Below are 10,548 nucleotides of genomic sequence, written 5' to 3' on the forward strand. Positions count from 1 at the left end.
TTGTCTGTTGGAGAACAAGTCTGTCCTTAATCTCATAAACAACATCCACTCATGTCACTTGAGTAATGTCAGCCACAGTAAGCGTCAGTAACCTTCTTTTCTTGATAATTTAACTTACCCGTTTTTTCCTCACAGCAAATCCGTAAACTGAGGAGGGAGCTGGAATCGTCGCAGGAGAAAGTGTCTAACCTGACGACACAGCTGTCAGCAAACGTACGTAATGTTGGTCAACTTTATTAAACAATGGCAGTTTTCACATGCATTCATCACCCGAAGAACTTTGTTTCCCTTTGTATTGGTCCCTAGTTTTCATCTAAAAGATGTCAAAATGTAACTTAACATCTTTAGGAAATTATATTTATTTTGGAAACCTTTTTTTAATCCATGGGGGCCTGGATAATGCTAACCTCCTTCAGAACCCACTTATATCATCACACACACACACACACACACACACACACACACACACACACACACACACACACACACACACACACACACACACAAAAGGTGCCTTGCCCCTTTTCTCCACTCGACAAGGTTGTTTCTTTACGACCACCCTGTCAGCATTTTCATTGGTCCAAGTTCAGCAATACAGCGCAGCCATTATGTGCTGCTTCATGCAGCACACATCAATCAAGTGTATGTGTGTGTGTGTGTGTTTCTGTGTGTGTGCAGTTTGACCTCATTATGCGAGGCCATTGAATAGGCAAAGCAGATGCTCGGATCTCACTATGATTATGTTCTGGATTAATGACTTGGCTGTATGCATATTTTACTGTATTAATACACTCTATAAAGGGGAGGAAAAAGTCATTTTCCTTTCCTCTGGTGTGTGTGTGTCAGAGAGAGATTAGGGAGGAGGAAAATGTTCCACGGGAGACATCCTGTTCAGTCTTTGTGTTTTATTTAGTCATTCAGCACCTCATATAAGTGGGATAGAGGGCAGAGGAAATCTATTGAATCTGTCAATTTCTATTTTAGTCTTCCTATACTTTATCCATTTATTAATGTAAATGATGCTTTCAAAAATTAAACATTTGGTGAAAACATCAAATTATAATGTTTGCCTTTCCTGTTTCCCAAACAGGCAAATCTTGTGGCCGCCTTTGAGCAAAGTTTGCATACGATGACAACCCGGCTGCAGAGTCTGTCAATAACCCAGGAACAGAAGGTAACGTCATCCACACTTTTAGACATAAACCTGAATTCCAGCTGCATTCCACCCCTGTGCCCGTCTCATGAGCACTCAGCTAAGAGCAGGCAGCGTGGGGCTAACATGGAGCGAGATGACTTTGATCACAGCCCACGGAGAGGAGCTGAATGTGGGTTAGAGGCCCAGGCTGCAGTCCCACAGGCTGACTTAGTGTGAAAGGAGGACAGAGGATCAATGAAAAACAACCTTCCCTTTAGGCTAAATGAAAAGGGCAAACAGCTAGCACATGCACTCACACCAAACATCACATTCCTGCACTCTTCAGCCTTTGTATCTGTTTTGCAATGAATAAATTGATTAGCGCCCGAGGCAGTGTTTAGTGTGTGCATAAGTGTGAGGAGTCTCTCTCAGGGCTTCATGCCTTGCTGCTCCCACTGAAAGACCAGTCTAGACCATTCCAGAACAAGTCTTTGTTGTTTGTGCCAGCTGTGCACTGACCTGAGCAGCTCAGCCTGGAGCACAGGCTCTTTAACCTTGAGGAGATGGGCCGGGCGCCTCTATTTAGGGTGGAGTGGGATCGACTATAGCACACATTAGCAGCACAGAGAGGCTCTGTTGTTCTGGGCTCTTTGTCCTTTTGAACTGTTCACATTGTTACAGGGATCTAGCCGACCAGGTGTATGAGCTCATACTGTAGGTTTGAGTTTTAGTGCATAACAGAAACATCCAAAAACATGAATCGTCCTCAAAATATAGGATCAGTTTTCCTCTTAAAATAATCCATTCATATGTTTAAATCAAAAACAAAATTAATGTGTATCACACTTGTTATTATACAAATACATTGTGTGGGGAAATGCTACATTGCCATTGCCAGTCTGCATTAACATTTAAAACCTGTGTAAAAGAGCAATTTAGATTACTGGATTAATTTCTTAAGGATAATAAGTACATCCTCAGGTCTATTTAAAATACAGTGCAGTGAAGAGAAAAAACTACACATTTTTCATAATGAAAAGCAAAAATCTATTCTGCTTTATTCAAAAGAAAAGTGGTAAAGCTGTTTTTTGCAAACAGATGCATGCATGACTTCTCAAAGTCACAATCATTGACATTGATTACATTTGTTTGTGTAGGACTCAGAGCTGTCGGATCTGAGGGACACCATCGAGGCTCTGAAAGACAGGAACGATGAAGCCCAGGCTGTCATTCATGGAGCCTTAAACACAGCAGATAATATGACAGGTTTGAAGATGAAACAATTGATCTTTCTCTTTTCTTCTGTCTTTATGGACACCTGACTTTGTCTCTGTCTTATATATACAGTCCATGGTCTCTGCACATTTGGCTCTTTTAATGTTGAGTTTTTCTTGCTTACCAGAAATGCGGATTCAACGTCAAAACTCATGTGAGAGCCTCTCCAGTCTCAACAGCCTGACCAGTATGTCGAGCGTGGGCAGCTTCAAGGATCAAGAAGCAAAAAAGAAGAAGAAAAAGAGCTGGGTAAGAACGCACGCTGCAAATAAGGCAGTGGTTTACTCTCACAGCCTTGTGTTTGTCGAGGCTCAGTTCATTCTCCGTAGTGATAATGACATAGTAGTAAGTGTGACCAGCTTCTCCTCTGTGTCGTGTTATTTTCTGTTGTAGGTCTTTGAGGTGAGTGCAGTCATTGTGTCGCTATAAAACCTCTTTCCTCTCATAAAGCATTATGGACCATCTAAAATTGAAACACAATCCTCCATAGCCCTCCATCTCTGCTCATTGACTGCCTAAACAACTGATTGGCTGCGTGTTGTGTGAATATGAATATGAATGGGTGGCTGTAATTCAGTTAAAGTGGCAATCAGCAGACATGACGTTCCATAAAAAGAGCTTCGGTTTAATCATTAAATGTATTAATTGCCATCGTCAATATATGTATGTCTTTGTTTACACCATGATTTATTGTGTATTTTGTCTTTTATTCATATTTTTTACAACCATAACCCTACTGACCCCAAAGCTGGGTGCTAAATCGGCAAAAACATACACCTAATATAACCTGACTGTAGAACTATTAAGTGAAATGTATATTTTCTCATTTTGGGCATTACATTTATTTGTTTACTTCCAAATAGTTGATATACCACTGTCTTGTCTGTCCTTTAAATATGAAGTCAGTTAGCTTAGCTTAGCATAAAGACTACAAGCAGGGGGAAACAGCTAGCTTGGCTAAGTCAAAAGGTAACAGAATCACCTGACCACACATTTGTTTAATCAGAAATCAAAATGAAAAAATGTAGATGTGATTCTGCTGGACATTTTTTTTGTGCAGGCTAGCTGTTTCCTCCTGCTTCCTGGAATTATGCTAAGCTAAGCTAATTGCCTTTTGCTTCAGCTACATATTTAATAAACGCAATGCACTCATCTCCTTCAGAGCAAGAAAGTAAATAAGTGTTTCCCAAGATGACAACATTGCTTTAATGTTTACCATGTGTGATTAACAAACATCTATATATTTGTTTACCTCTTAGTAAGTTGCACTAATTAACTGAATATTAGTCAAATGTTCTCCCTGCTTATCTCCACGTGTGTAGCTGAGGAGCTCCTTCAACAAGGCCTTCAGCATTAAGAAAGGCGCCAAAACATACTCAGACATTGAGGAAATCGCCACTCCCGACTCCTCAGCTCCGAACTCTCCAAAGATGCTCCATGAGGGGGGAGAACAAGAAGAAATTGAGCACTCACCATTCAAAACCTCACTCTCTGCCACCTCGTGTGTGTAAGTACACAAACGTTACTCATAGCTCAATAGTGAGTTAGACAGTTTAGCTTCATGTGTGTCTGACCCTGATGAATGCATTGTGTCCCCTTCAGGATCATGGAGACTACAGACGAAGGAGACAATGAGGAAGCGGCGGTGTCAGATCTACGCTCAGAACTCTGGGGGAAAGAGAGAGAACTGACAGACATCCGACTGGAGGCCTTGAGCTCTGCCCATCAACTGGAGCAGCTCCGGGAAGCCATGAACAACATGCAGGTTTGTAAAGGCTCTATGTGCATGTTATATTAAGTGTTTTCCATATAAATGATAGTTTAATTTGTGTGTTTATACAACTTGAAATTCATGTTTTGGCCTTCTGACGTCCTAGTCAACGGTGGAAAACCTAAAGGCGGAGAATGATCATTTAAAGACAGGCTCTGGTCCCACTTCCTCCACCTCGCAGCCTTCAGGCCTGGCCTCTCTCCTGGGGCCCTCGCTGAGGCAGCCGATGAGCATGTCCCTCACCAAGTCCTTCAGCCTCAGTCTGAATGATTGTAAAGATCCAGGTAAGAGACACAAATTACGACCTACTTCAGCTCACGCACAACTTTTTAAAAAGTTGTATTATTATACTCCTTTCATCACTTTTTCACCTCACTCTTTCAGATGTTTCTCCTGCCGACACATTAAGCGTGTCCTCACTGCGGGATGAGGTGTGTGCGCGAGTGCTTGTTTGCATAAGAGATCAAGCAGAGGTAAACAGAATTGTTTTCTTACATTATATACAATATTAACCGCAGCTTTATATGGAACAGCATGGAGGCTTCACTCTTTCCCTCTCTCTGCCTCTGCAGGACAGTAAGCAGCAGCAGAACTTCTACCTGGGCTCAGTGCCGGTCAATGCGAGGACTGACTGGTCCTGTCTCGACTCCCTTATAGTTAAGACCTTCAAGGTAAGTGAATGCTTGTCCTCTCTCACTGTTTCAACATGAATGGTTCTAACAAATAGAGTTGCTGTGATTTAAGAAATCATTCCTTACTTATTTTCTTTGTTTGTTTTTTGTTGCCAGGACTACCTAACTCAAGTGGACCCCACTTCTAGCCTGGGTCTGTCCTGTGATTCGCTGCACATGTACCAGCTGACCCAGGGAGTGCAGAGGTTGATGGGAGGGGACAAACCTCAGGCCTCACCTTATCGTTGTCTCAGCAATGGTTCAGCTCAAATTCTTGTCTCTTTGAAAGGTAAGTGATTGTCTCCGACTGATAGTGGAAACCCTTTCTGCCCTAAATTGTGTTTTACTTTGAATTGATCTCCTACATTCAGCGACTGGTGTTGAAAAGTCAGTTGTGATAGTGTATATAACCTACAAACCTATAAATGTAGTTGAAAGTATGCATGGTTAAGAATGTTCGGACAAACAATAATCAAAAATGGACATTGTGGTCAAAACATACTCTGTTGATTGTAAGAGTTCCTATGAGTGCAACAATAAGTTACGTTTTATAAACAGCTCCTGCTAACCATTGTGATGTCCTGTAATATGTATGTTATGAAATGTTTCACATTCAGGTGACTAAACAGTGATACAATGGGGGGGGAAGCCTATTTAAAAAATAGTGATACAAACAAGTCTGTCTAGATGTAGGCAATTCAAAAACAGACATTATGGTTTTAATATGAAAGTGCACATAATCTTTAAATAAAGGGCTAAAATATGAAAATGCATGTTTTTTTACAATTTGAAATCCAACTGTTTCTCCTTTCTTGTCCCTTGTGTCTGCCTCTCTCTAGGTCTCAGAGAGAAATGTGTTGACTCACTGGTTTTCGAGACTATGATTCCTAAACCGATGATGTCGCACTACATCAGTTTGCTGCTGAAGCACAGGCGTCTGGTTCTGTCGGGGCCCAGCGGGACAGGGAAGACCTACCTGGCTCAGCGCCTGGCCCACTACCTCCTGCAGCGCAGCCGCACAGACCTGTCTGAGGCCGACCACGAGACCTGCCTCCTCGGGAGCAGCGCTGCCGTCACCTTCAACATGCATCGTCAGTCACAGAAGGTAGCACCTTACTCAGGATTGTTTGATGTTATCTTGCTGTCTTTTTTTCTAAACAAATGTGGATTTGTACTCACAGGAAATGTAAATGTATTGTCGTTGCTATCACAGGAGTTGCAGTTGTATCTGTCAGAGCTTGCCAATCAGATCGACAGAGAGACTGTAGGAGAACTGCCGCTGGTTGTTATTATAGATGACATCAGTGATCCAGCTAGCCTCACTGAGCTTGTCAACGGGGCACTCACCTGCAAGTATCACAAATGGTGAGTAAGATCAGACAGTTATAGAATGTCTTTTAAAGAGTTGAAATAAAATGTAATGAAACTACATAATTTCCTTTGTTGATGTTTCAGTCCTTACATCATTGGGACAACCAATCAGCCTGCCAAGATGACCTCTAACCACAGTCTGCACCTCAGCTTCAGGTGAGCACAAAGGCAGAACATTTTTTAACCTTACTTTGATACACTTTAAAATACAAAATGAAGCTACCATATGAAGTAAAAAATAAACTGTCTTGCATATGACCACAGGATGGTCATTTTCTCCAACAATGTGGAACCTGCTAACGGCTTCCTGGTGAGATACCTGCACCGTAAAGCTGTGGAAGCGTACCAGGAGAAGGAGCAGGACTCCGCACGCCACCAGGCTCTCCTCCGCGTACTGGACTGGATCCCTCAGCTCTGGTACCACCTCCACACCTTCCTGGAGAAACATAGCACTTCAGACTTCCTCATAGGTGAGAAACAGTGGACACAGGGTCGGTTAAAGGTATCATATATAATATTTCTGCATTTGATTCTAAAAAATGCATCATCAATGGCCAAAAAAAACCTATGTGATATATCTTGGTGTTGTGTACTTACCAAAATATTTTTTTAAACTACTAACAAATTGAGAAATTCGTACTTTTGACAAAATAATTATTTGGTAACACATCTCAGCATTGTGGTTTTAAGAATGTGCCAGCATTATACTTTTCATCAAGTTTAATAATGCAACACCCTGCTTTGTTATACCTTTATTTGAGAGAGCCCTATTCTCAGATAACAACCTATTGTGAATAAAAAAGAACACATTTAACATGAAATCACTGACCATGAAATGCTGCCTCCCCCAGGTCCCTGTTTCTTCCTGTCATGCCCAGTGTCAGTGTCAGAGTTCAGGCAGTGGTTCATTGACCTGTGGAACCACTCCATCATACCGTACCTGCAGGAGGGATCCAAAGATGGCATCAAGGTGAGCACACATACAGAAACTGTCTCCTCCAAAGTGTAACATTAGTGCTAACAACCAGCAGTTCCTTCCTGTGCCTCTCTACATGTTGTCTTACGATGTATTTCTGTCTCAGGTGCACGGGCATAAGGCAGTATGGGAGGATCCAGTGGAGTGGGTGAGGGGGACTCTCCCTTGGCCCAATGCACAGCAAGACCAGTCCAAGCTCTTTCACCTACCTCCCCCCAGCATCGGTCCAGCCAGTGAGGAGAAGAAGACCCCCAAAGATACACCTCCACCCAGCACCCTGGAGTCAGACCCACTGGTAATATATTAGGTTTCTGTTGAGAGGGGGGACTAGTTAGAGCAGAGGAGGCATAGGTATGAGGTGTCTGATGTCAGATGTCAGTCAACGAGTCTATCAGCAGCAAACTATTTAGGAAAAATGTGTGATGACAGACTGCACTGAGCAGCGCTTAATGAAAAGCAGATCAACTACGGCTTAGCTCATTTGCATTGGCAGTATAATGCCCTGCTAAATTGCAAAAATTGGCTGTTATCATCCCCCAAAATGTGAGGATTTATCCCTTTTTGTGTGTTTCTATCAGTTTTAATTCATATTGGTTTTGTCGTTTGGACAATAAAACCAGTTTAAGCTGTCCCAGACAATTATGATGGGCGTAAAAATAACAAGCCAAACAGTTCCCTCAAAATAAAATAATGTTTTTAATGGTTTCTTATTTGGCATAATGACTAAGATGCATTCAAAGAAATAGTTCATCTATGCCAGGCTAAATCTCTGTAAAAACCAAACTAATAATGAGTCTGTTTCCTCCTGCTATCCAGATGGCCATGCTGCTGAAGCTCCAGGAGTCTGCAAACTACATCGAGTCTCCAGAGCGGGAAGGCTGTCTGGATCCCAGTCTGCAGACGACACTCTGAGGATAAAAAGCGACTGTCAAAATCTAAAGAACTATGGACGTTATTACGACACATCGGGTGCGATCCCGATGAGACTTTAAAGACTCAATAAGTAACTTAATAGTTTGCTCAGTGAGCAGCTTCAACAATAAATGTAAAGGATCTATAGAGAGAGAGATTATGGACGAAGGGTTTGCTCTGCCCTGCTATCAGAAAGACAATTCAACTGCTTTTATAGGAAGCTGTGATGATCATGAGAGGGAAAGACATTGATTTGTCTTTTCTCTGCCCTCAATTTGTTCCCGATGGGATGTTGTTGACTCTGCAAGTGCATGGTAACCGGAATAGTATGATGCAAAATATGACCTATAATCCCATTAATCAGGACCCATTATTTTTATTTTATTGCTATTTTGCCACAACTTTCACCACAAACTATTGGTGCTTACTGTTACTGGTTTTCTTTGAAGTCTTTACAAAGAAATTCACCTCATAAGTAACTCTGATTTCTTCCAAAAGTAGGATCATCACTCGACCACAGCCAAAAATGCACTTTATTTTCTACTTGTGGTAATTGGATTTTAGGAGGCTGTGTCAGTGACCGTGTATTAAACAGGAATCATGCAGTTCAGTAGTAAATCCTCTAGGTGGCAGCCTCTACTCCTGCCTCAGTGCTTTCCTGGTGTGCTTTCTGACTTAACAAAGGTGCTTGGTATAATTTAACACATATTCTTTTCAGTTCAGCCATTCTGTCATTTATGGATGTAATATCAAAACCGTGAAGCTGTAAGAGTAACATGCATGAGTGAATAATTAATAGAAATGATGAATTGGTTTTAGGGTCAGTCTGTAAAGGAAAAAACATCAGTAGCCAATGGTTTTCTACCGTGGCCCTACTCAACAAACTGTATTTTTAACTCACAGAAAAAAACTGCTTGTTTATCTAGTGTACGGCCAACCATTTCTGGCTACGTTTGCGTATACTCTGTATTTAGAGATTGGTTTTGAAACAAAAACTTCTCTTGTGACAGATGAGGATACAGCTTTGAAAATCTTGATTTTGTAGGATTTTATACTGACTCATCTTCCACTATCATCTGTATACAGCAACTATCACCTGCGTTATCGGTGTTACACTCATTGTGACACTGTTTTTGTTAATTCATCACCAAGGGGAAATGGAGAACATCATTAAAAAAAAACTGCCATCAGCTGAAAGGAATCTAAAAGAAATGTCCTCATTCGGTTTCCTCTTTATACTTTTATAACATTTTGAAGACCTTCCTTTTTATGCATTGTTTGAAGAGTTATTGTAAGAGTAAGGGCTGGGGGAAAGAAAGGTTGAAACTCATTTTTAAGTTGCTTCCTCCTGTTGCTTTCCTTTGTTTGTTTGCACATAATATATGTTAGAGTACTAGATTACAGAGAGTATTTATTGCTCACATCTTGACTGTTCTTGTGATAAAGGAAGAAAGCATAAGAAAATGTTTAAGAGGAGGAAACTGTATGTATTATAGATATTCCTAAACCTCTCAGCCCTCTGCCCCTTTCACTCTGAAGTACCTCAGACTGCCATATTATGTCCAGATGTTCCTCTACTCTCCAAACAGGGTGCTGGTGGAAAGTTGAGACATGATGCCTAGTCTATCTGTGCCTGAAACACTATTTGGCCTCAAGCTGCTTTCGAGCAGCTTTAATCTACCACACAGAGGCCTCGATTTAGAGGAAACATCACCACTTCCTCTCATCTACTCTGATGTCACTTTAATGCCCACATTTTGATGGAAAATGGGTCATCGATTTTGACCTTTGGCTGGTAGTAACAGTGAAAGCTGTTTGTTAAGATGATATCTGTGTTGTTTGCAATAGATGAGAATGTGTATCATGACTGGACTGCTTTTGTGCGATTTGACACCATTTTAAATGGGTGACATCTTTGTGGAGTTGCCTGAGAGTTAGAAGCAGTGTAAGAACAGATATAACCCTGGGGAGGTAATGTTGAGCATGTATCCCTGTTGTTATCCCAAAGTATTGTTTCATTGGACCTACCTACACTTACCCTATCCTGGGAGGGATTTTTATTAACTGGATTGCTTCCTCTTTCCACATTATTTTTAAGAGCAGATTTGTTTTTCTTATGCAAATATTTGTAAATGTTTCTCCTTCTTTTATACATGACATCACATTGTAAACACTGTAAATAGTCAGTGCATCTGCGACAACAATCACTGAAACGTGTAGATCTAAGAGAAGGCATGGCCCCTGTATGCAGAAAACGAGAATCCTGTTTTATTGTCTTCCTTTAGGGGGAAGGAGCACTTGGCTAAAGAGGGGGCCTAACTGTGGTTGTTTGGCATGTCTCTATAAACACATCAAAATCCCATATGTCTAACATTGAGCAATGGACACAATAAATTCATGCCATTCTTCACATCACTACCAGTCTTCGCTGTGTTTA

At 41.3% G+C, this 10,548-nt stretch overlaps 1 protein-coding gene across 1 annotated transcript in view; it reads left to right on the top strand.

The window, feature by feature from the left end:
* Positions 1-10,526, top strand: part of LOC117494053 (neuron navigator 1-like) — a 93,998-nt gene extending 83,472 nt beyond the window's left edge. Inside the window, 17 exon segments of the mRNA XM_034144715.1 lie at positions 136-213; positions 1,091-1,174; positions 2,293-2,401; positions 2,538-2,659; positions 3,733-3,917; positions 4,013-4,175; positions 4,288-4,465; positions 4,566-4,654; positions 4,754-4,852; positions 4,970-5,141; positions 5,692-5,957; positions 6,066-6,217; positions 6,308-6,379; positions 6,488-6,693; positions 7,075-7,193; positions 7,306-7,494; positions 8,016-10,526. Coding sequence (XP_034000606.1) covers positions 136-213; positions 1,091-1,174; positions 2,293-2,401; positions 2,538-2,659; positions 3,733-3,917; positions 4,013-4,175; positions 4,288-4,465; positions 4,566-4,654; positions 4,754-4,852; positions 4,970-5,141; positions 5,692-5,957; positions 6,066-6,217; positions 6,308-6,379; positions 6,488-6,693; positions 7,075-7,193; positions 7,306-7,494; positions 8,016-8,111 — 2,379 coding nt within the window. The 3' untranslated portion in view covers positions 8,112-10,526.
* Positions 10,527-10,548: the final 22 nt, after the last annotated feature.

The sequence above is a fragment of the Trematomus bernacchii genome, unplaced genomic scaffold (assembly GCF_902827165.1).
Source record: "Trematomus bernacchii unplaced genomic scaffold, fTreBer1.1, whole genome shotgun sequence".
Classification (NCBI taxonomy): domain Eukaryota; kingdom Metazoa; phylum Chordata; class Actinopteri; order Perciformes; family Nototheniidae; genus Trematomus; species Trematomus bernacchii.